The sequence below is a fragment of the Mustelus asterias genome, chromosome 3 (genome assembly GCF_964213995.1).
Source record: "Mustelus asterias chromosome 3, sMusAst1.hap1.1, whole genome shotgun sequence".
NCBI lineage: Eukaryota > Metazoa > Chordata > Chondrichthyes > Carcharhiniformes > Triakidae > Mustelus > Mustelus asterias.
This window is the reverse complement of record NC_135803.1, coordinates 26,551,130-26,577,174: the sequence shown is the minus strand read 5'-3', so window position 1 is coordinate 26,577,174 and position 26,045 is coordinate 26,551,130. Positions and strand designations below refer to the sequence as shown.

The window sequence follows — 26,045 nt, the reverse complement described above, 5'->3', positions numbered from 1 at the left end:
TTCATTGCAGTGTTAATGTGAGCCAACTTGTGACACTAAATAAATAAACTTGGAAAAAAAAACTTGAAATCTCTGAAGGTGGTTCAGGATGCTGGAAGATGGGGGGTAGGCGGGGTTGGAGAGAGGAGGCGAGGCCAGATCCCACATGCAGCCACTTTGCTCCCTGTGAATACTCAGACTAGTGGTGCCCGCCAGCCTCCAGCAGGGCAGCTGACAGAGCAGCAACAGGAGGATTGGAAGGTGCAGCTTGCAGCGCTGTCACTCTCTGTGAGGCAGGCGGACGGAGCAGGGATGCCGAGCCGGCTCTGGCTGCTGCTCCCCGGCTTGCTGTGCTCCGTGCTGCCGGTGGGCAGCGGGCGGCGGCCGGGGAGCGGAGCGGCGGTGGCGGCACCGAGCGTCTCGCGGGCCAGGTGCACCTCGCGCTGCCTGGCGCTGCACATCGCCCACCTGAGCGCCAGCTTCAGGAGCCTGCAGGTAAGGGGCAGGGAGAGGGTAAATACCCCCTGGACTGGGACAGGGAGAGGGTAAATACCCCCTGGACTGGGGCATGGAGAGGGGAAATACCCCCTGGACTGGGACAGGGAGAGGGTAAATACCCCCTGGACTGGGGCAGGGAGAGGGTAAATACCCCCTGAACTGGGGCAGGGAGAGGGTAAATATCTCCTGGACTGGGACAGGGAGAGGGTAAATACCCCCTGGACTGGGGCAGGGAGAGAGGGTAAATACCCCCTGGACTGGGGCAGGGAGAGAGGGTAAATACCCCCTGGACTGGGGCAGGGAGAGGGTAAATACCCCCTGGACTGGGGCAGGGAGAGGGTAAATACCCCCTGGACTGGGGCATGGAGAGGGTGAATACCGCCTGGACTGGGGCAGGGAGAGGGTAAATACCCCTTAGACTGGGCATGGAGAGGGTAAATACCCCTTAGACTGGGCAGGGAGAGGGTAAATACCCCCTGGACTGGGGCAGGGAGAGAGGGTAAATACGGCCTGGACTGGGGCAGGGAGAGGGTAAATACCCCCTGGACTGGGGCAGGGAGAGGGTAAATACCCCCTGGACTGGGGGATGGAGAGGGTAAATACCCCCTGGACTGGGGGATGGAGAGGGTAAATACCCCCTGGACTAGGGCATGGAGAGGGTAAATACCCCCCTGGACTGGGGCATGGAGAGGGTAAATACCCCCTGGTCTGGGGCAAGGAGAGGGCAAATACCCCCTAGACTGGGACAGGGAGAGGTTAAATACCCCCTGGACTGGGGCAGGGAGAGGGTAAATACCCTCTGGACTGGGGCATGGAGTGGGTAAATACCCCCTGGACTGGCGCAGGGAGAGGGTAAATACCCCCTGGACTGGGGCAGGGACAGGGTAAATACCCCCAGGACTGGGGCAGGGAGAGGGTAAATACCCCCTGGACTGGGACAGGGAGAGGGTAAATACCCCCTGGACTGGGGCAGGGAGAGGGTAAATACCCCCTGGACTGGGGCATGGAGTGGGTAAATACCCCCTGGACTGGGGCAAGGAGAGGGCAAATACCCCCTGGACTGGGACAGGGAGAGGGTAAATACCCCCTGGACTGGGGCATGGAGAGGGCAAATACCCCCTAGGCTGGGGCATGGAGAGGGTAAATACCCCCTGGACTGGGGCATGGAGAGGGTAAATACCCCCTGGACTGGGGCAGGGAGAGGGTAAATACCCTCTGGACTGGGGCAGGGAGAGGGCAAATACCCCCTAGACTGGGACAGGGAGAGGGTAAATACCCCCTGGACTGGGGCAGGGAGAGGGTAAATACCCCCTAGACTGGGACAGGGAGAGGGTAAATACCCCCTGGACTGGGACAGGGAGAGGGTAAATACCCCCTGGACTGGGACAGGGCGAGGGTAAATACCCCCTGGACTGGGTCATGGAGAGGGTAAATACCCCCTGGAGTGGGACAGGGAGAGGTTAAATACCCCCTGGACTGGGGCAGGGAGAGGGTAGATACCCCCTGGACTGGGGCATGGAGAGGGTAAATACCGCCTGGACTGGGGCAGGGAGAGGGTGAATACCCCGTGGACTGGGGCAGGGAGAGGGTAAATACCCCCTGGGCAGGGAGAGGATAAATACCCCCTGGACTGGGGCATGGAGAGGGTAAATACCCCTTTAGTCTGGGCATGAAGAGGGGGCAAATCCCCCTTAGACTGGGGCATGAAGAGAGGTAAGTACTCAAACTGGGGCATAGAGATGGGTAATTGCCCCTGGACATAGAGAGGGGGGGGGGGGGAAATCCTCCTTAGACTGGGTATGAAGAGAGGTAAATACCCCTTAAAGTGGGGCATGGAGACTTTAGTTTATTTATTAGTTTCACAAGTAGGCTTACATTAACACTGCAATGAAGCTACTGTCAAAATCCCCTACTTGCCACACTCCGGCGCCTGTTCGAGTACACTGAGGGAGAATTTAGCATGGTCAATGCACCTAACCAGCATGTCTTTCGGACTGTGGGAGGAAACCAGAGCACCCAAGGGAAACCCATGCAGACAAGGGGAGAACGTGCAGACTGCACAGACACTCAAGGCCGGAATTCACAGTGAGGCAGCAGTGCTAACCATTGTGCCACCGTGCCGCCCAGAGATAAATTTCCCATAGACTGGGGCATGAAGAGGGGGTAAATTCCTATTAAACACTGGCATGATAAAGGTGATAAATTCCCCTTTGACTGGGGCATAGGGAGAGGGAAAATTATTCTTGGACTGGGCTGGAGAGAGGGGATAGATCCCCCTTAGACTGGGACATGGAGAGGGGGCAGATCCCCCTGGGGCTTGGAGGGGCAGATCCCAACAAGTGGCAACTACCCCCCCTCCCCTCCAATCCACTGTCCTGACTTTCGATACTGGGACAAGTAGCAGGATGAGTCCTGATGGGTGAATAGGGAAATATCAGAATCTGGGAGAAGACCCAGAAACTGAGAGAAGGGGTGCAGCAGCATCTCGGCCACCCTATCAGTGCAGTCGCTGAGCCAGTCAGAGGCTCAAGTGGCATGGTGGCACAGTGGTTAGCACTGCTGCCTCACAGCGCCAGGGACCCTAGTTCGATTCCTGGCTTGGGTAGGAGTGTGGAGTCTGCACGTTCTCCCCTATTCTGCATGGCTTTCCTCCGGGTGCTCCGGTTTCCTCCCACAGTCTGAAAGACATGCTGGTTAGGTTCATTGACCCGGACAGGCGCCTGAGTGTGGTGACTTGGGATATTTCACAGTAACTTCATTGCAGTGTTAATGTAAGCCTTACTTGTGACTAATAATAAATTTTAAGTGCATTCAGTCCCCATAACTAGTCACCAATGATAGCATGGGTCTATCCTAGCTGACTGATCTTTCAATTTATCATAGAACCTCTACAGTGCAGAAGGGGGCCATTCGGCCCATTAAGTCTCCACCAACTCTCCGAAAGAGTATCTTACCCAGGCTCATCCAGCCACCCGATCCCCGTAACCCCGTGACCATGGCTAATCCATCGAACCTACACATCCTTGGACACTAAGGGGCAATTTCCCATGGCCAATCCACCTGACCTGCACATCTTTGGACTATGGGAGGAAACCGGAGCACCCGGAGGAAACCCACGCCAACACGGGGAGAACATGCAAACTCTGCACAATCATCCGAGTCTGGAATCAAATCTGGCTCCCTGACGCTGTGAGGCAGCAGTTCTGACCACTGTGCCACCATGCCTCCCCAATCTATTCCTTTTCTCCACAACCCGTTTGTGTGGACCTTCTCCATCTTCGGTCTTATCATCCCCAGAGCCTGTGCAGTGCACAGTCAAGGCTGGACTCTGTCCTTTAACCCAACGTTTGGAACCCTGTAAAACAAACATGACCACTGGAGAAGGAAGTCCCCGAAACAAAAAATGGAAGGGGCGGTTTTTGAATTTGGGATAGGGATGGGTGAGACTTATCAATCTGGGAGAAGGGAGAGACCTAAACTAGAATGGGGATGGAGATTTTTTTCACCAAGGCAAATTGTGTACCTGAGACTTAGGGAAACTGGGAGAGATTTCCAAACATTAGTATGCATTATCTCACTATCAGAATTTATATTTAATTTTTTTTTGAATGTTTTACCTGTAATACTGTACAAGGTTTCTTTTCCCAAGCAAAATATCCTGCTGAGATTGTCAGTTGAGACCTTTGGTATGAAGTGCTAGAATTCCTTTAACATCAGCTGATGGTACCCCATGAAGTATTTGTAGCAACCTGTACAGCTTTTATCTTTCACAACCTTCCCAGTTATTATTGTGCAGCTCATGCGAGTCTTTTGAAATCTAGCCATTTATTTAAAATTAATTTAAAGATGAAAGTATTTCATAGCTCATTCATTCTTTAGCACCTGCTTGACTTTTAACAGCTGTTGACATTCAAGTGTACTGTTGAAAGTCTTGACTAGGGTTCCCCGATCTACTGACTTTTCACCTCAAGTCTGTTTTAATGTTTGTCCCTCAGGATTCAAATACATGTGAAAATTTAAAAGAGGATAAGAGAGAGCCTGTTTTTGCGCACTTCATGGAATATAAATATGCGCAAGAGAAAGAAATAAATTCATAGTATCCCAACAGTGCAGAAGGAGACCATTTGACCCATCAGGTCTGCACTGATTCTCTGACAAGGTATCTTACCCAGGTCCGATCCCCGTAACCCCACACATTTACCATGGCTAATCCATCTAACCTGCACATCTTTGGACTATGGGAGGAAACCAGAGCAACCGTTGGAAACCCACACAGACGCGGGGAGAATGTGCAAACTCCACTCAGTCACCCAAGGCCAGAATTGAACCCAGGTCCCTAGCGCTGTGAGACAGCAGTGCTAACCACTGTGCCACCATGCTGCCTGGTGCAAAAATAAACTTGCATTTATATAGCGCCTTTCATATCCTGAGAACGTTTCAAAGTGCTTCACAGTCAATAAATTGCTTTTGAAGTGTAGTCACTGTGACTTTGTTGAAAAATATAGCCGCTAAATTACATACAGCAAGATCCCACAAACAGGAAGAGGGGGGACAATTTTCCAGCTTCGTTGTGCCCAGCGCAGATTGCGTTAGGACCGTGCGGGGTTGGAGAATCGTGGGAGAGGGGCCGAGCACATTTCGTGCCAGCAAGAACCCCCTTTGGGATGCTCCCAACCCCCACGCTCAAACATAATCTGGTTCCCACCCAGTGAGGACGGGAACCAGATTAGCATATTTAAATAGTAATTTAAATATGCTTTGTTCGCTTCAAGTTGATTCTCCCTGCTCCCAGGATTCTCCGATCCTCGGGCGCAGTGGGAATCCGGCGCAAATCACTACTGGTCACCACAAACGGAGACCAGGCACGATGGCCATGTCGGGGGGCTTGTAGGCCATTGAAGTCCCTTGGTGGTCAGGGACATGGCTCTGCCCTAGGGTTTGGGAGGGGAGAGATCAGGCTGGCAATCTATGTTGGAGAGGGGGGGAACATGCATCCAATTTTTTTGGCGGGGGAGGTGGTTGTGATGTTCATTGGGGGAGAGAGGGGGGTCTTTCATTTCACTTTGAGATCAATTTTTCTCACCCAAAATGACACTTGCTTATGTTTTGAGAAAAGTCCACCCAAGTCCACCATGTTGCACCGTGGCGCAGTGGTTAGCATTGCTGCCTCACAGCGCCAGGGACCCCGGCTTGGGTCACTGTCTGTGTGGAGTTTACACATATCCCCCATGTGAGTTTCCTCCGGGTGCTCCGGTTTCCTCCCACAGTCCAAAGATGTGCAGGTTAGGTGGATTGACCATGGTAAATTGTCCCTTAGTGTCAAAGGGACTAGCTTGGGTAAATGCATGGGGTTATAGAGATTGGGATCGGGTGGGATTGTGGTCAGTGCAGACTCAGTGAGCCAAGTGGCCTCCTTCTGCGCTGTAGGATTCTATGATTCTAAGATAAATAACCAGTTAATCTGATTAGGGACTGTTGGTTGAGGAATGGATGTTGGCCACAACACTGGAAGAACTTACTGCTCTTCTTTAAATGGTGCCATTGGATCTTTCATGCACACCTGAGCATTCAAGTGGGAACTCAGTTTGAAATTACATGGGAAAGCCACTTGTTCTGACAATGCACCAATCAGCACCAAAGCACTCCCTTGGTACTATGTTAAAGTGTTAGTCTAGATTATGTTCCTAAATCCTGGAATGGGGTTTGAATGTGATCTTCCTGACAGAGGTAGGAATGCAAGGGAACCCTTAGTCCAGGAATAGATGGATGAGACCTAAAAAGGCAGATGTGGGTCAGAGGACTCATTCTCAACACATCTGTTCCAAATGCTGCCAGATGATACTCAGTCAAATTGTTGCTGGACCTTGCTCCCAGGCACCAGAACAACCCTCTTAGTGCTCCAAGACTCTGCTTTTCTCTAATTAGCTCCAATCCTGGGATCCCCTACTTCTCAGTGCTCCCATTTAAAAGATCACCTCATTTCCCTCCCATTCTGTCCCAGCCCAAGACACTGCAATTACCCACCTATGATTCTGTTGAGTTTTCTATGAAAGCAATGTTAGCAGCCTCGATTATTATTATTATGTTTCTTTAAGGGCTAATTCCATGTTCCCAGACGGCATGTTGAAAAAGCACAGCCCACACTTTTCTACTTATTTAAAATTGATAGATGTGAAGTCACACGCTCTGTGCCTATAATGCATTATTGTACCATCAATTTCTGAAAGTCTCTCCTTGCGTCTCAGAACCAGAACTGTTGTATAAGTTTTCTCAGAGGCTAGAGACATCCTTGAAATTTTTGCAGACATCTAATGCCCTGCCTCCAGTTTCCAAACTTCGAGACGTCAAGCACCCCTGCCAACCCTTGGGATCGCACCTACGATTCCACTCAGAGTTCCCATCCCCAGAGCGATCACAGCTCAATAACCCCCATTCACGCACCCTAAGAACCTAGCGCCAAGTGCTGACACAGTCAAGCACCTACTGCACCACACCAATTTCTGTACTCCCTGCCATCCAAGTGCTGCCACACACGGGGCCATGACTAGAACCCTATGATTTTCTCTCACCTCACCACTATTAAACGCACAATCTCTAATCTGCTACTTGTTGCTTACTATCTTCCTTTGTGTCTTGGGTTTCAAAAAAAAGGTAACAGATAAAAATGAAAGGGCTAGTTCTGTGCTGTCATGCTGTCAGCAGGGAGTGGTGCCCACAGAGAATGCATTATAGGCACAGAGCGTGTGACTTCACATCTATTAATTTTAAATAAGTAGAAAAGTGTGGGCTGTGCTTTTTCAACATGCCGTCTGGGAACATGGAATTAGCCCTTAAAGAAACATAATAATAATAATGGAGGCTGCTAACATTGCTTTCATAGAAAATTCAACAGAATCATGCAATTTAATCCCCAAAATGCAGTTTAGAAATCTCAGATATCATGCAATTAAAACAAAATTTGACATGTTCCATAACCATAATCCAGTGTCCCTGACAATAGAATGAACTTTACATGGTTTAACATCCCCATTGGATTCACCAGAAGCAACTCCACACACACACACATATATATATATTATGTATATATAATAGAAATATATATATATATATTTGTTTTCTGTGTTCATTGTTTGGCTACTGGGGTTGTCCAGAGAGAAAAATAATTGTTTATGTAACTGCATATTCTTGTTCAGGAGACTACATTTCAGCTTACCCGAGTCCTCTTTGCTAGTTTAATTGCTGTTGAACCAAGACATCTAAATCAAAATTGCTTTTTAAGTATTTCTCAAATGCCTGCAAGTCCAAAATGATAATTGGTAATGATTTGAAATTATTTTGGGCTGTCGGACTGTCTGTTAAGATGTACTGAAAAATAGGCTCAAATACAGGAATAATGCCAGTACAATGTGCTATTCGTCTGTTTAACTTACCAGTAGTGCTCTGAAATTTCTATGTTATCCAGTTTCGAGATGTTAGCCACCTATACTCTTTATTTAAAGCCAAAGTAAATATTCATAGAAATTAACAAGAAAAAAAAACATAATTTGTTTGTTGAAGACTTGTCAGGAGAAACTTGAGCAGAATTATACATTATGGGGGAGGAAGGATGAAAACAAAAGTGGGTAGGTCAGGTTTGAAAAAAAAACTTTCATCTTTCTCTGGAAAAGAAAATTTGCTGAAGTCGAGTTACATTGATTGGGGTGTGGGGGGATTGTTTGGTTATAATAAAGCAAAAACCTTTTGTTAAATTTCCCAGTGTTTTTAACTTACTGCAAACTAGACTGGATACATGTGGGACATGTTACGGTAGTCAAGCAGTATATCACGAATAACGTTTGAAGCACAGTTTAAACACCACTCTCCAGTGTGTGTTTGTGTGCCATTATACATTACAGGGTTGATTTTACAAATCTGTAAAAGAGCATGGAGCTTTTCATGTCAGGAGCGCATATCAGGAATTTGGACAGGGAGGTCACCGGGCCCCACAGGATTTTCTGTCCATTAGTTTTAATTTTGCAGGGCCCACTGATCTCCAGAACTACTCCTTGATAGTTTCTCCTGATGCAGAAACGCCAGGAGCAAGGATTTGTCAAATCTACCTTTGCATTTCCAGAATCAAGTGCTAATAAATGTAATAAAATGATATAATAAATAATATAATAATGTAATAAAATAAATAGCTTCATTTTCATTTTAGAAAGGGGAATGAAGCTTCTGTGGAGCTTAAACACTGGCCTGTTGAGTCAAATAGCCTGTTTTGAGGCTAGAAATACCTTCAAATAAACTGATTGCAAAAGTTCAAAGCAGCAATATGTTTTGCAGAATGGGAATGACAATATAGTTGTTTTTCATACTTGTGCTTGAACCGTCTGTATAGGCAGACATGAATGCAGATACAAGTACTGGTGCTTTTATCAACTATTTTTTGCTGTAACTTGCTGATTTTACTCTTTGTGAAAGATGTAAAAATGTCATTCACGATAGCAGGATCGATGTAAGTAAAATAAAATTATCTTGTTAAAAAAAATCCCTTTTGTGTAAAGAGGTCATTATGATTTTTAATAACCCGAGGGTCCAATTTTAACCTGGAGAAGGAATTGGATGATGAGATTGAGGTAAACATCACGGCCAGAATTCTCCAGCCGTTCACTCTGACGGGATTCTCCCATCCCGCCGGAACCCCGCCGGCGGGTTTCCCGCCAGTGTGGGGTGAGGTCAATGGAAATTCCCATTGACAATGGCGGGACCAGAGAATCCCACCACGAGCAAACCACACACCACATCCCGCTGGCAGTAAACATCCGGCTGGGAGGCTGGAGAATTCGGCCCCACATCCCACTGATCTAGTCAATTATCCTCTCGAAACAAGTGGGCGCAGGCAACTGGTCAGTGGGTGGCGGTGGAATGTCAGGCAACAGGAAGCAATTGGGCAAATCCAAAGAAATGATCACTGGTGCTGCATTAAATTGTGGGAGCTAAGTTTTGGAGAAGCCGCTATGACTTTCTTGCTCAGAGCGCTGGTTAAATTAGCAGTCCAAATCCTTCAGCGGAAAGGTGGCAGAAGGAAACCAAAAAAGAGAAGTCAGCATCTCACCGAGAAGGACAACTAGTGAGACCTTTAAAAATGGCAGACAGGACCCAGATGTAGAAAGCCTGCTGCCATTTCCGCCAGATCCCATTTCTGCAGACAGGGAGAGCAGGGTAGGGTATGACTCGCACAAATGGGAAACCTAAACTCATGAGGGCACCTTGAATTGACTGCTGAATACAAACACACCGAGATTTGTTGCTTTAACGACCTTAATCTGCAGTTTGGTAATCATGATTTTATGGAAGATGCATAACAGCAGCCTAAAGTTGGTTTAAATGTCATGATTTGAAGTGATTTAAATCCTCGGCTCTTTAAAATGAAAGAAACAATCTGTAGGTTTCACTTAGATTAAAAAAAACAGACACAGCTGCTGCTAGAACGCATTGACAGGCCATCTGATATAGCTCAGAAAAATGCATTAGTCATCTGTTTTTGATTCGCAATAGACGTGATTGCCAGTAACTTCATTGCAGTGTTAATGTAAGCCTACTTGTGACATTAACAAATTTTTAAAAATTGTTTAATTTTCCCAAGGTTTGCTATGATAGCTGAGCCCATAAAGAATATTTGGTTAAGTTTCAAAGGGTCCACTTATTTCAGTAGGGGGCCACATTGACATTTTGGTTGATAGTTTTAAAAGGTTATTAAAGGATTAGATGTCTTTGATGTAGACTTGGGGGATTTACATTTTTGAATAAGTTTCATGAATGAGTTTTTTTTCTAGTGTCAGGTGTGTTTGAGTGACAGTTCTATTAAGAACAAAGAACAATACAGCACAGGAACAGGCCCTTCGGCCCTCCAAGCCTGCACCGATCATGTGTTCCTAACTAAGCCATCTGTTTGTATCCCTCTATTCCCAGTCTGCTCATGTGGCTATCTAGATAAGTCTTAAATGATCCTAGCGTGTCTGCCTCAACCACCTTGCTTGATAGTGCATTCCAGGCCCCCACCACCCTGTGTAAAATACGTCCCCTGCATATCTGTATTGAACCTTGCCCCCCTTAGCTTGAACTTGTGACCCCTTGTGTTTGTCATTTCTGACCTGGGAAAAAGCTTCCAACTGTTCGCCCTATCTATGCCCTTCATAATTTTATAAACTTCTATTAGGTCGCCCCTCAACCTCCATCCAGGGAGAACAACCCTAGTTTACTCAATCTCACCTCATAGCTAATACCCTCCATACCAGGCAACATCCTGGTAAACCTTTTCTGCACTCTCTCCAAAGCCCCCACGTCCTTCTGGTAGTGTGGCGACCAGAACTGGACGCAGTATTCCAAATGTGGCCTAACCAACATTCTATATAACTGCAACATCATATGCCAACTTTTATACTCTATGCCCCATCCAAATAAAGGCAAGCATGCCATATGCCTTCTTCACCACCTTTTCCAACTGTGCTGTCACCTTTAAGGATCTGTGGACTTGCACACCCAGATCCCTCTGTGTGTCTATACTCCTGATGGTTCTGCCATTTATTGTATAGCTCCCCCTGCATTAGATCTACCAAAATGCATCACTTCGCATTTATCTGGATTAAATTCCATCTGCCATTTCTCCGCCCAATGTTCCAGCCTATCTATATCCTGCTGCATTCTCTGACAATGTTCATCACTATCCGCAACTCCTGCAATCTTTGTGTCGTCCGCAAACTTACCAATCAGACCAGCTACATCTTCTTCCAAATCATTTATATATATCACAAACAGCAGAGGTCCCAGTACAGAGCCCTGCGGAAACACCACTAGTCACAGACCTCCAATCAGAAAAAGACCCCTCCACTGCTACCCTCTGTCTTCTATGGCCAAGCCAGTTCTGTACCCATCTAGCTAGTTCACCTTTGATCCCGTGAGATTTAACCTTTTGCACCAGCCTGCCATGAGGGACCTTGTCAAATGCTTTACTAAAATCTATGTCGACGACATCCACGACCCTTCCCTCGTCAATCAAATTAGATTGGTAAAAGTTGTTTCTTCACATGGACATAGCTCCAGAGGTTTGCGCATGGTGGATACTTGGTATATGGGGCATGGAAGTGACATGGGGATATGAGGGCATGGAGGTAGCATTGGGGATATGGGGGCGTAGAGTGGGCATGGGATATAAGGGGGCATGGGGGTATGAGATGCATGGTGGAGACATGGGAGATATGAGGAGGCATGGGAGTGAAGGTGTGTAAGGGGTGAGGGCCAGAGGTGAAACTTTACCCAAGCTACATTAAGGCTTGACATTAAAGCTTTAATGTGACTTGGGTAAAGTTCCAGAGAATTGAGATGGGCCTTCTGACCAGCCCGCCTCTAAGCTCACCTCCAAACTGCCCCTGGAGGCTGTGGGCTTAACTCCATATTGCAGATCCACGGCCTGCATCCCCCCTCCAATCTGAAATGAAAATATGGCAGGCAAGGGCCCTTTTAAAGGCAATAGGTGGGACTTTACAGCCTTGCTCATCCCGAAACCATCAAATCCCGCCCGAGGTCAACGGACCTTTCCATGTTCCGCCCCTCGCCCGCTTCGGTTCCTGTGAAGGGCGGGATGGTAAAATTCCGCCCAATAGGTTTGTCAAATTTCCCGCTTCAACTTTCTGCCTCCTTTATGCAAATCCAGCCCATTGAATTGCATTTATATCGTGCTTTTCACGACCACTGGATGTTTCAAAGTACATTATGGCTAATGAAGAACTTTTTGAGGTGTAATTACTTTTGGAATGTAAGAAACACAGCAGCCAATTGCACATAACAAACTCCCACAAACACCAATGTGATCATGACCAGATAAACAGGGTTTTTTTTGAAGTTTTGATTGAAGGATAACTGTTGTCCAGGACACCAAGGGTTACTCCCCTGATCTCCAAAGTAGTAAGAAGTCTAACAACACCAGGATAAAGTCCAACAGGTTTATTTGGTAGCAAAAGCCACTAGCTTTCGGAACAGGCTGTTCCTTCGTCAGGTGGGTGGGAGTTCAGATCACAAACAGGGCACAAAGACACAAACTCAATTTACATGAATAATGATTGGAATGTGAGTCTTTACAGCTAATTAAGTCTTAAAGGTACAGACAATGTGAGTGGAGGGAGCATTAAGCACAGGTTAAAGAGATGTGTATTGTCTCCAGATAGGATAGCGAGTGAGATTTTGCACATCTCTTTAACTTGTGCTTAATACTCCCTCCACTCACATTGTCTGTCCCTTTAAGACTTGATTAGCTGTAAAGACTTACATTCCAATCATTATTCATGTAAATTGAGTTTGTGTCTTTGTGCCCTGTTTGTGATCAGAACTCCCACCCACCTGACGAAGGAACAGCCTGTTCCGAAAACTAGTGGCTTTTGCTATCAAATAAACCTGTTGGACTTTAACCTGGTGTTGTTAGACTTCTTACTGTGTTTACCCCAGTCCAACGCCGGCATCTCCACTTCGAAGTAGTGCCATGGAATCCTTTACATCCATCCAAGCAAGCAGATGAGGCCTTGGCTTGATATCTCATCCAAAAGGCAGCACCGCTGATAGTGCAGCATTCCCTCAGTACTGCACTGGAGTCTCTTTGTAGGTTTTTGTGCTCAAGCTCTGGAGTTGACTTGAACCCTGAACTTTGCGATTCAGAGGTGAGAGTGTCACCACCTGAACTGTGGCTGTCACACAGTTCGACTAAAATCTGTGGTCAGGAACTTGTTGGAGTCAGGGTGACTCATTCTCTTTAAATCTTTTAGAGAGAGCTAGCATGAATTTGTGAGGGATAGACCATGCCTGAAGACCTTGATTGAATTTAAAAATGCAAAAAATACAAAGAACAGTACAGCACAGGAACAGGCCCTTCGGCCCTCCAAGCCTGCACTTATCATGATGCCTGTCTAAACTAAAACCATGTGTACTTACGGGGTCCATATCCTTCCATTCCCATCCTATTCATGTATTCGTCTAGATGCCCCTTAAATGTCGCTAATGTACCTACTCTCACCACCTCCCCGGGCAATGCATTCCAGACATTCACCACCCTCTGTGTAAAAAAACTTGCTTCGCACATCTCCTCTAAACTTTTTCCTACACACCCTAAACCTATGTCCCCTAGTATTTGACTTTTCTACCCTAGGAAAGAGCATCTGACTATCCACTCTGTTAATTCCACTCATAATCTTGTAAACCTCTATCAGGTCGCCCCTCTACCTCTGTCGTTCCAGTGTGAACAAATCGAGTTTATCCAACCTCTCCTCATAGCTAATATAATTTATGAAGAGGTGACTAAAATGGCAGACAGGGGAATGTCTATGGATGTTATTTATATGGCTTTCAGAGGCATTTCATAAGAGACTTAGCTAAAGTTGAAATTCATGGAATTGAATGCAAATCATTGCTCTGGCTAGGAATTTGACTCAGCAGCAGGAGACAGAGTAGAATAATGGCCAGGTACTGTAATTGGCAGGAAGAAACTAATGTGGTGTTATACAAGAATCTGTGTTGGCGCCTCAAATACTGACGGTATTTATTAACAGTTTAGATTATAGGATAAAAAGAAACACATTCAAATTTGCTTATTGCACAAAAATAGACAACATTCTCTGCAGTGTAGATGAAAGCATAAAATTACAAAGAGGTAGATTAAGCCAATGGGCAAAATGTTGGCAAATAGATTTTAAATGTGAAATCATGAATTTCAAAGAGGATAGAACCCTCTTTGGATCAGTGAGTTCGTTCACAACAAGACCCAACGGGTGTTAATTTATGGGATTTACTTGGAGTCCATGTAGTGAAGACTGGATCTTCTCAGGGCTGTGTATTTTGATCTTTGCTTCTCATCTCCTACATGAATGATTCTCGATCAGCACATGACGATATAATGATCCTGAAGTATACTGATGATACTTGTGGGCCTAATCAGGAATAACTAATTAAGGAAACTACAGGAACTTGGTGGAGAAATTTGCAAAATGGTGCAATGGTAATTTTCTTAAACTGAGCAAAAAGAAGTTGAAATAACTGGTTATAGACTTGTGGAAAAAGCCTGTTCACGATCTTATTCCTCTGAAAATTCATGATGTGGACATTGAAATAATTACCAACTGCAGGTATCTAGGTATGAAAGTAGATGATAAGTTGAATTGGGAGGAATCATGTAAAGATATGGTGGCCAAAGGATTACATGATTGTACCAGGTCAGAAAATTAAAACCCTTTCGAGGAGACCCACAGTCCTGAACCTCTTTTATATGGCTGTTGGTTGAGTGTGCTACCTTTTCAGATGCTTCTGGTATTATTGTCTTCGGAAACAATCACTACCAGAAGGACATGGAAACTTTGGAGAGAGTGCAAAGAAGGTTCACCAGGATGTTGCCTGGTCTCGAGGGTGTTGGCTATGAGGAGAGGTTGAATAAACTCAAATTGTGTTCACTGGAAGGACGGAGGCTGAGGGGAGACCTGATAGAGGTCTACAAAATTGTGAGAGGCATAGACAGGGTGGATAGTCAGAGGCTTTTTCCCCAGGGTGGAAGTGGCAATTACAAAAGGGGCACAGGTTCAAGGTGAGAGGGGAAAAGTTTAAGGGAGACATACGGGGGAGGTTTTTCACACAGTGAGTGGTGGGTGCCTGGGACGCGCTGCCAGAGGAGATGGTGGAAGCAGGCACATTAGCAACATTTAAGAGGCATTTGGATGGGTGCATGAATAGGGAGGGAATAGCGGGATACAGATTGAGTAAGGGCAGAAGATTTATTTTTAGTTTAGTTAGGTCATCATGATCAACACAGGCTTGCAGGGCCGAAGGGCCTGTTCCTGTGCTGTCCTTTTCTTTGTTCTTTGTTCTTTGAAAGTAAACATTTTAAAGGTAGTGAGATTATTGAATCAGGCAGGAATGGTATTCGATAAGGAGTTCTTTCTTCATGATTCTTGAATTTTGATGGAAGTAAAGAGTGTTATGAACAGTGAGAATCACGCCTTGCCTTGGTATTACTGTTCAGAGAAAAGGCTACAATCCCATAGATGCATGTCCCTATGAAGCTGTCCCTTTTTAAAACACACTGTTTCTAGTCTATGAAATGCATATTTATACAGATGTTCATATTCTAATACCACTGTATTCTTGTATTTGATGACACAGCTTAAATGAAAACCTTATTTTAAAGTATTTAGAGCTCTATTGCAGAATATTGTATTGCAGCAGATGTTAAATTTGGTCAGTTGAATTCCAGGAGCTCAGATTACCGAAGTGCCAATCTATAACTTTTTGCTCCTATTCTCCGCTGACCTTACCCTTTCCAGGTTCAGCAAGAGGGTTGGGGCCGGTGGTGGTTGGGGATAATTTCCTTGTAGATAAACCAACTTTTTTGTAAATGTTGAGCTGCAAACAAAAAAATTATAACTAGGTTAAACTGATAAAAAGGCTATAATATCTTTGATGTGAAAAATGTATTTAGGTGTAAATAACCAGGAGATAGTTACAGATTTTCATTTTGTGGGGCGGGGGTCATTTTTGTGAACCAAATGAGTGATATCCATACTGGAGAATGAGGCCACTTTTATACCCAGTGTCAACGGCAAGTATTGTGAGGTCAAAAGAGAAAATGATGGAGAAGCTCAGCAGGTCTGGCAGCATCTGTAAGGAGAGAAAAGAGCTGACGTTTCGAGTCCAGATGATCCTTTGTCAAAGCTGCTTTGACAAAGTACTGCTGCCTCACAGCGCCAGGAACCCGGGTTCAATTCCCTACTCAGTCACTTTCTGTGTGGAGTTTGCACGTTCTCCCTGTGTCTGCGTGGGTTTCTTCCGGGTGCTCCGGTTTCCTCCCACAGTCCAAAGATGTGCCGATTAGGTTGATTGCTAAATTGACCCCAGTACAGGAATAGTGCCTGGGTGTGCTTGTGGTCGGTGCAGACTCGATGGGCCAAATGGCCTCCTTCTGCACTGTAGATGTTCTATGCCGGAATTTTACTACCTCGCTCGTCCAAGACCCGTAAGATCCTGCCTGAGGCCAACGGAGAATGCCGTTCTGCGAGCTGCACGCGTCCCGATTCCAGAGCGGGCGTGGCGGTAAAATTACGTCCCTAATCTCAATCTAATTGGGTCTGGTTGTCAGTGTGCCTAAGAACCAGTTTGACCTGGCTTCCACCTGTTTTCTAGCATTGTGCCTGGGAGGGAGGAATGGAAATCAGGTTTTCAGATCAGGTCACAACTTCCTCTGATTTGTATTGTTTCTTGTTTTCTGACTATGTCGTTTAGCATTCTATTAGCTTTATTGTTTTCAGCTCTGCATTGGTCAGAGGCTTTGACCACTAAGAGCTGGATTTTGCAGAATCAGACCAACTCCAGGGGTCTTTTACATTGGCAAGCTGGACCCAATTCTCATATTCCTGATGCTGGCAATTTTAGCCAGCACTGGCTGGGACAGCGTGTAGTGAGTCTGTTGTCTCATTTCTTCTTCTCTTGGACTGTTAGCTCTTCAAAGAAGCCATGATGGTTGGTCAAGTGAGTTCATTCTCTGAATTCATGTTGACTGCTACTAATTATTATTGTGCAGGTTGTATCTTGTACTGACAATTGATGGCATTTTATATGGGGATTAAAGTAAGATGACTTGCTGTGTAGTTGGCTGTATCCAGTTCACCTTTTCTGAATATGGGCACCGCACTGACCCCTTTCTAATTTGTTGGTGTCTCCCCGTCTTGAGTGATTCCCTCATAATCATTGTTAATGCCTCACAAATCTTCTCAAGAGTCGGCTGAGATGGATGTTGTCTATCCTTCGGGATTTATTGCTTTGAGCCTTTAAGACCTTCAATCTCAGTAGAACAATAGCAGCGAATTGGTTTGATTTAGTGTGGTGCTGAACATTAAAAAACAGATGGCTTTCTGCATTATATATTAGCATTGGTAATTCTATATGGGGCAAATAAGTAAGAAGGTGCTTCTCCCACTGGAATTCTGTGCAGTGAAGGAATGGGAAAGTAGTTTGGCCCCTTAAGGTTCCACATTTAGATTAGCTGTGTGTTTGTGTGAGAGGGCCAATTAGCTCAGTTGGTTAGATGACTAGCACATGGTTCAGATTAGCACCAGTAGTACGGGTTTGATTCACGTTTTGGCTAGGATACTCTTGAAGCCTAATCGAACAACAGAGTACTACAGAAGCTGGAAATCTTCAGCAGGTCAGGCAGCAGCTGCGGACAAAGAAACAAAGTTAACATTTCAGGTCTGACTTTTCATCAGAACTGGGAAAAGTTGGAAATGTAAATGGTTTCGAGGAAGGGATGGGTGGGACAAGGACTATTGAGAAGATTCCTACGATAGGGTAAATGACAGGAGGGAGTGAATAAGCAAAGGGAATGGCGATGGGGCAAGATAAGAAACAAAATTTATAGAAGGCATTTATGAGCCAGTTGTAAGGGAGCAATCTTCAAATCCCACCATCCAGCTCTGGGTCTGTAACCCTGTAGATTATGACACTTCAATGGTATATCGGAGTGCTTATTTTTAAAAATGTGACGAGGGTTTCTGCCTCTGCCACTCTTTCAGACATTGAGTTCCAAACCCCGAGCACCCTCAGAGTGCAAAGAAATCTCAAATCCCCACTAATTTGTCTGCCCATTACTTTAAATCTATATACCGCCTGTTTATTGGCCTCTCTGTTAGCTGAAATCCAGCCCCCTCCTAATTTTATACACTTCCATGTAAACAAATCACTGAAATCTAGAGGCAAGATTCTCCAATCGCAACGTGTCCTCATCCATTCTGGGCTAAACTCCATTCACTTTCGGCAGCACCGGAGGATCCCAGCCACGAACGAGGATGGAGGTTTTCGGCCTAGAACACAAGTACAGGAGTAACCTTATAGAATCCATACAGTGAAGAAGGAGGCCATTCAGCCCATAGAGTCTGCACCGACCACAATGCCACCCAGGCCCTATTCCCGTAACCTCACATATTTACCCTGCTCGTGCCCCTGACACTAGAGTGAATTTACTACAGCCAATCAACCTAATCCACACACCTTTGGACTGTGGGAGGAAACCAGAGAACCCAGAGGAAACCCACGCAGACACGGGGAGAATGTGCAAACTCCACATAGACAGTGACCCGAGGCCGGAATTGAACCAATGTCCCTGGTGCTGTGAGGCAGCAGTGCTAACCACTATGCCACCATGTCACCCCTGAAGGTAACATTATGAAATGTTGGCCTTCATCTCAAGAGAGTTTGAATAGCAAAGTGAGGAAGTGATAATTCAATTGTAAAAAAACATTTGTCAGACCCCATCTGGAATACAGCCCTCACTTTGAGAACTTAACCTCAGGAAATATATATTTGCTCTGTAGGGAATACTCTGCAGAATTACCAGGATGATATGGGGACTTAAAGGGTTAAATTACAAAGACACAGTGCATAAACTTGGTTTAAACGCCTTTGGGTTTAGAACAAAACATCCAACACCATTTTTCTGCTAAATATATTGTATAGCTTACCACACTTATTGTTTTTGTTAAATGAAATTAGCACCTTGTAGTTAGTCAGCATTTTCTCCTGAACACTGTTTGGATGGTTGAGAGAAGATCTTATCAGTTTACAAATAGGCATTTGGTAGTAGAGAACTTGAGTGTTGCTGAAAAAGATACATGTCGAAGTTTTAGTATCGCACTCATCAGGACAAGTCGCAAGAATGCAAGGTGTTAAAAAAAAAACAACAATCTATGCTGCATGACAAGAGAGTGCTGATTGGTTGGCAAGTGGACCCAAACCATTAAATTCATTTTGAAAGATTGTTCTCGAAAGGTTTCAAATTGGTGAGCGAGGGCGGGATTTTCCAGCCGCGCTCACCCCAAGACCGGAAAATCCCTCCCGAGGTCGGCAGACCTTTGCGTGGTCCATGTCCCGCCCATTACGATTCCCATGGCGGGCAGGACAGGAAAATTCCTAATCTTTCCACCATGACCTGCTTTAGCCATTGGATTTTTAAAATCTTGATGAGCCAGCTAATCAACCATGGAGTGGATTGCAACTTAGCACAGTGCTCCCCTCACTTGATGCACTCTTTCCAGCAGGAATCATTATACAAATAGTGTTCCCGGGTGGTAATCTGCGCATGTGCAGAGACATGCAGCAGTTGTGAAGGTAGCACTCAGGCTGCTCACGAGGTGTCCCTTTAAGAAACAGTTGTGCGACCACGCATAAAAATTTTAAACTACCATGGATTGAAATGAACAGGCTGTGCACTTAGAGAGACCGTTATCGTATAGTAATCCACAGTGAGAGTCTTGGCTGATATTTTTATTCCTCCCACCGCCCAACTCCACAAAACGAGAAGACATGAGGCTAGTACTTGTGCTCTCAATACCACCCCAGCTTCTGCACCTGCTTTCATTGTGTCAGCATCACAGACTGATGCCCATATTCAGCACCATTTATATGCGTAGTGTTAGCTAAACAAGTCATGAGCTGCTGAAATGGACATCCTTATAAGCTGAAGGAAGTTAAACCAGCAGTGGCCAGAAATCAGAGGTAAGACATTTCCATTTGGCTCAATAGAGTAACATTGGTCCTTTTAGTAACACTAACTAGTTCCTTTTATTTTGACAATCATGGTGGTAACTTTGCTGCCTGTTGTACATCTCTCCTGACTTTCATAACTGCAGCGGCTGAATTGCTGCTGTCAGACTTTTGAATGGACCTACCTCGCATTAAGTTGATCTTTCTGTACACCCTAGCTATGACTGTAGCACTACATTCTGCACTCTCTCATTTCCTTCTCTATGGACGGTATGTTTTGTCTGTATAGCGCGTAAGAAACAATACTTTTCACTGTATGTTAATACATGTGACAATAATAAATCAAATCAAATCAATTCAAAATCGAAGACATTGCCTGTTTTACACTCAGGAATGATAGAAACACAGAACTCACAATTACATCCAATGTTTTTGGTCAATGGGTCATGAAGGCCCAAATGTCCAGAGGTTCACTGCAATCTTGTTAGTTGTTGGTAAGGTCCAGTAGATACAGCAGTTGCTACTTTGGAAGTAATTGCAATCTTGCTTTTTGGCACAGCAGTAGTCAAAACATCATTCATCACATCTTCATGCATTAAATTCAACTAAACTAGTAGTGTGACTAGAGTAATGTTGTGTTTAAGGGACAGTTCTTGGCTTGCTTATTCTTGAGATTAAGTAAACAGAGTTTGTAAATATGCAGTCTAAATGAACACCAATAAACAGCTTTAGAGGAAGCTTGTTGTGCACTTTTTATGTACATTTCTTTCTAATTCCTTCCATCCTATGTACCCACCTGGTATTATTATACATGATTCCACCCAAATTGCATTATCAGGCATATTATGAAGGAAATGTTTTGTTGTATTTTCAATTGGATGCAGCTTTGTGCTGTCTTGATTGCCCATCTCTTTTAATCATGAATTCCAAAATATAGTTTTCAGTGTGAAAAGGCTAAAGACATCGGAGTTTATCTTCCCCCTTTGTAACTCACTGGGAGACTGATTGTTTCCTGCCATGAAGATCCAGAATAAAGCTTTAAAAGTGTTGATCTGAGCACAAATTAGACTGAGCCGAGGCGCAGAGTGGAGGACCGAATGCATAATTACAGGTCTTGTTTCTTTGCTTCAAACCTGGCATGTTCTATTTGGTTACTTTCTCATGGAATACTTGTGGAATTTTCCAAGGAACTCTTTAAAATTGTGCTTTTATTTACTGCATATTCAGTACTTAGAACTAAACATACTTGCAGGCTTTTTAAACATGGCAAAAGTTATGTCTGTTCTTCAAGAGATCTGTATAGGAATTTCGCATGTCACAGTGATTGGCATTTAATGCAGGTCTTGACCACTGGGGATTTTGGCTTTGGGACTGGACAGTTCCACTTGGTACGTTCCCCTAACTCATCATTGGTTGTTGATTCACCCTTTTCACTGAAACCAGTGACCCGTGATAAACAATTGGCCAGAGGGTTCACTAGTAATAAACTGGCAGCTATTACAGGAGCAGGTGGGAATGTCTGGTCGCAATCTGAGAAACCTTGCGGGTAAAAGTGTTTTCGTAACCTGTGGATCTTGTTGAAATGAATGAGTCTGCCAAATTTATTATCTTGTAATGAAGCACAAGGAGCTGTGAAAAGCAGGAGGCAAATTATATCAGTTTCCTTTTCCAGTTAAAATTGTAGCATTGTACAACATACCTGTTGTAGGCGGCTTCGTGTTTGAGTTTGTTCTTAGACTGCAGCTGTGCATGTTCATTAAAAACCTGCACACAACATTACCTCTAGTCTCTCATTGATCTAGAAATATATATTTTTAAGGAGGCATTAATGACACATTTTTTAGAAATGCTCAATCCCCATCCAGATAAATTACTTTTGAAACTTTCTGTTCTTTATATGGATCCTAAGTTTAATTCAAGGAGTCAGCCTTTTTAGTCCTGTTTCAATGATCATCTTCTCTTCAGACACCATGTCCTAAGAGGGTTTTGGTGACCATGGACTTCTATGTGTTGGTTTGTGATTATGTTTGCCGAGGTATTGCAGTGGTTTTCTGTCGCCTTCTGTAGGCTGACCAGAGACTCTCTCACTCATACTGTCTGCCGTGGGCATTTTGGAAGGAATTTCAGGTTGACAATCAACTCGCCTGGCCACGTTACAAATGCACCTTCCATCCCCAGCAACGCCTGGAGTGGGACTCTGTCCTTGAGAGAATCTAGGCAAAGCAGCAATTCAGGCAGAGAACTAATATGATAACATGGACGATGGAAACGATGCCAAATGGAAATGCTGGAGAGAGAAGGAACTTTAGCACATGACCCAAGTACCAGAAAAAGAATACCACAACCATTTCCTTCTGGTGGTTGTTTCATTAAATGCTGTACGCCTTGAAATATACTGCCGCTTTAAGACTGTCAGCTTCTTTTTACTGCCACAGCTGCTGTTTCTCCCTGTCTGTGCTTTTCTCGCACTTCTGGAGTTTTGGCAGGAAACTACAGCTTCTCTTTCTTGGACCCTTTTTTTTCAGACTATTAAGTTATATTTTTGCTGTCAGAAGACTTTACTTCGATTTCTACAGTTTTCTTATTTTTCCTGGCTGGCTGGAGAGTCCGTATTTTTTCTCTAAATGTGCTGTTCAATTAGTTAATTTCACTCAGAGATTGGCGCTGTCCTTTCAGGACCATAATATTCTTTAACAAGTTTTAATTTTTTAACAGGTAGAGGACTTCTCCTCATCTGAAACTAAAAGAGTCTTTTAGGGTTTGCTTTCATTCCTCAGAAAACGTTATTCAGAGCATCCCTTAGGTGGTAAAATGTTGTGCCACTTCTCTGAGGTAAAGACACACACTGCAGTCAGTCGTTGGCCTGGCAGTAGTTCTCAAGCTCTGCATTATGATTCTGCAGTATCTGTTTCCCTTTCAACCATTCTTTGTACCTGTATTCCACCAGTTTTACATCTTCCTGCTGTGCCTACTCTGCTGGGTTCTTGCATCTTGTGTTTCCTCTTTTAAACTTTCCAACATTTCTCACAGTTTCTTAATTTGTCTCCAGTAAATCATTCTCCAATTGGGATATAGTGTTAGGCTGTGTCTGCGATTCACTATTTTGCTGTCTGAATCCAACACCGTCATTCTTTTCTTTCTCAAGTTCTTCTGTTTGAAGCATGTGCTGTTGAAGTTTTGGCCTGAAGTTCAGCATCTCCCTCATGAATTCATCCTCTGCACACCTTGCAGTTTCTCTTCCGTATGCTCCTTTTCAGCTTGCCACGTTATGTCTGGCTCAGCCTTCAGTCAAGTCACTGATTTTATTCTCTGGCTCTAACTGGGGCGGCACGGTGGCACAGTGGTTAGCACTGCTACTTCACAGCACCAGGGGCCCAGTTCGATTCCCGGCTTTGGGTCACTGTCTGTGTGCAGTTTGCACGTTCTCCCCATGTCTGCGTGTGTCCCTCCGGGTGCTCCAGTTTCCTCCCACATTCTGAAAGACGTGCTAGTTAGGTGCATTGACCTGAACAGGTGCTGGACTGTGGCAACTAGGGGAATTTCACAGTAACTTCATTGCAGTTTCAATGTAAGCCTTACTTGTGACTAATAAATAAACTTTAACTTTTCATCTTGGATGCTGTTAGTTTCTGGAAATGATCTTCTTTAGCTGCCTGAACCTTCTGCATTAGCCCTTCCCTTTTCTGTCAAGAGCTGTTTATGTCTTTCAGTGTTGGCCTTGAGAACTATAATATCTGAATTTCCATCCATTTGACTTTGCCTGTTATCCCTCTGAACGAGGACTTGACCCAGTTTGTAGGTTCTATGACAGTGGCAATTAATAATTTACTTCTGATCAGGGGAACATTTTTCACCTTCAATGCTGCCTTCTTCCACCTCATGTCCAAAGACGTGCAGGTTAGGTTGATTGGCCATGCTAAATTGCCCCTTATTGTCAGGGGGATTAGCAGGGTAAATATGTGGGGAATGGGGATAGGGCCTGGGTGGGATTGTGGTCGGTGCAGACTTGATGGGCCAAATGGTCTCCTTCTGCACTGCAGGATTCTATGATTCATGACTTACTAAGATAAGCTGCAGCTCTTCACAACTACTCAACTCCAGGATAGCAGGACTATCTGATTCAGTGACATGGAGTACAATTAACATCTTTTGTTTTGTGTGGCCCTCTCATTTGGCTTGAATAAAGCTGTTGATTCTTAGTTCCCCTGTATGCCATTACCATGAACTTCAGGGCATCTTTTGTTGAGTAACCATTTTCTTTCACATTTTCAGGTAAGATCCTTTGGTAGAGCCTGTGCTCCAGTATCCAATTCCAGCTTCAGCTTTATGGTTCTGGGTGCGTTACTCACCTTCTTGATCTAAAGAGTCATGTGAATTCTTCTTCTCTGGGAAGTGTCGTACCCAGACATTTCATACAGTTGTATGGTTCCTACGTCAATTGTGTCTTCAAACTCATCGTCATCTTCCAGGATATGGATGTTTGGTTTCTTTTCCTTCATATTCACCCTGTAGCTCTGCCTTTGATAACTTCTTCACCATCTTCCTTCTTTGTTCCACATATCTTTTCCCAGTGATTGGGGCTTTCCGTAAAGTCTGAGGTTTGATTCATATGTGGGACATTTCTTTCTGCTTGTGAACTCATTTGGTCATCGACATCTTGTGTACATCTTTTTCTCTGGTGTGAATCCTTTTGTTGCTGCCTTTCTTTTGACTTAGCTGCAGGCTAGCCATTTGGATAGTCAGCTTTTTTTATCTGTTCTGACATCGCCTGGCTTCATGGCTCTGGCAGTGCCTACAGCCTGTGATATTATGAGTGTTTCCTTTTCACTCAAACATTTTTGTATTTCAGAGTATGTAAAGCCCCAAATGAGTTGATCTATCAACATTTCACCAGTACCATAAATTTACGTTTTCTGGCTGCATTTTTCTGTCTTGTTAAGAAATTGTCAACAGGCTCACCAGGTTCCTGCCACAAGCTGAATGTGATTGATCCGATGATTTGATTTTGCCTGGCGATGTGTGCTGAATTTTTCAAAGATCTTGGGGGCAATCTTACCAAAATAATTCTAAGCCCGGGACGGATGAGAAAACAGGAGAGTTTCTCGCCCATTTTCTGGGTGAGTTCAAGTCCAGAATTTTATGCACTCAGTAGATGAAAAAATGGGCTAAACCGTTGCATACCTGTAAAGGAAGGGGCGGGCCTTAAATCGCCAGCCAGCCTGCTGTAGCAGCAGAGATTGCTATTGCGCATGTACAGACCTCCGTGGCAGCACATTCACAATGACAGCCATCAAAGGCCTGAAGGTCTGAGAGAGGGACCCTTCAGGCCTCTGATGCACAGCTGGCCTCGACCCAGTCCACCCCACCAGCTATCACAGGGGTCCGCAGCTGATGCAAACCCCACACCGCCCGGAAACATTGCCCCCGTGACGTCCAGACCGATCGTCACCCCCCCCCTACCAATCGCTATGCAGAGTGACAGCAGGGACCCCTCATCCAATTGGCCCGCCCCGGCACTGCCTGATGGGCAATGCCACGGTGCCCGGTGGGCACTGCCAGGGTGCCAGGCTGGCACTGCCCAAGGGGCATGCTCACCCTTGCCCTCAACCTCCCGGGGAGGCCTCTCGTTCTACCAGCGAGGCCGTCACGACTGGTCCCTATCCGTGGGGACCACTCGTGATCCTCACTGGAGAGAACCTCTCCCGGCGAAGCCACAAAGGCAAGTGAGCCGGGACGATTGCGTCCCGGGCTCGTCACTTACATTTAAATGAGGTTTTACAAATATTTAAATAATTTATTCAGCCTCTCTCCGGAAATGGGCAGGAGGCTGAATGTGCAGGATATCCGATACCAGTACAGTCGCAAGAGTGAGAAATCGGGCACGAACCTGATTTCTCGGCTCTGTCACGATTTTACTGGCTGGGCGGAGCGAAATGGTAAAATCACTCCCGATGTCTGAGTTTTTAGTGTTGTCCTCACTCATCTCCTGGCTACTCAACAAATTTGACCCTTTCTCCCTCGCC

General features: G+C 45.1%; 1 protein-coding gene across 2 annotated transcripts in view; it reads left to right on the top strand.

Annotated features, from left to right (window-relative positions):
• The first annotated feature begins 205 nt into the window (after positions 1-205).
• The window catches only part of anos1b (anosmin 1b), a 147,840-nt gene continuing 122,000 nt past the window's right edge, over positions 206-26,045 (top strand). For both annotated transcript variants that reach the window (XM_078206350.1, XM_078206358.1), the window contains exon 1: positions 206-474. In XM_078206350.1, coding sequence (XP_078062476.1) covers positions 292-474 — 183 coding nt within the window. In that variant the 5' untranslated portion in view covers positions 206-291. The remainder of the gene's footprint in view (positions 475-26,045) is intronic.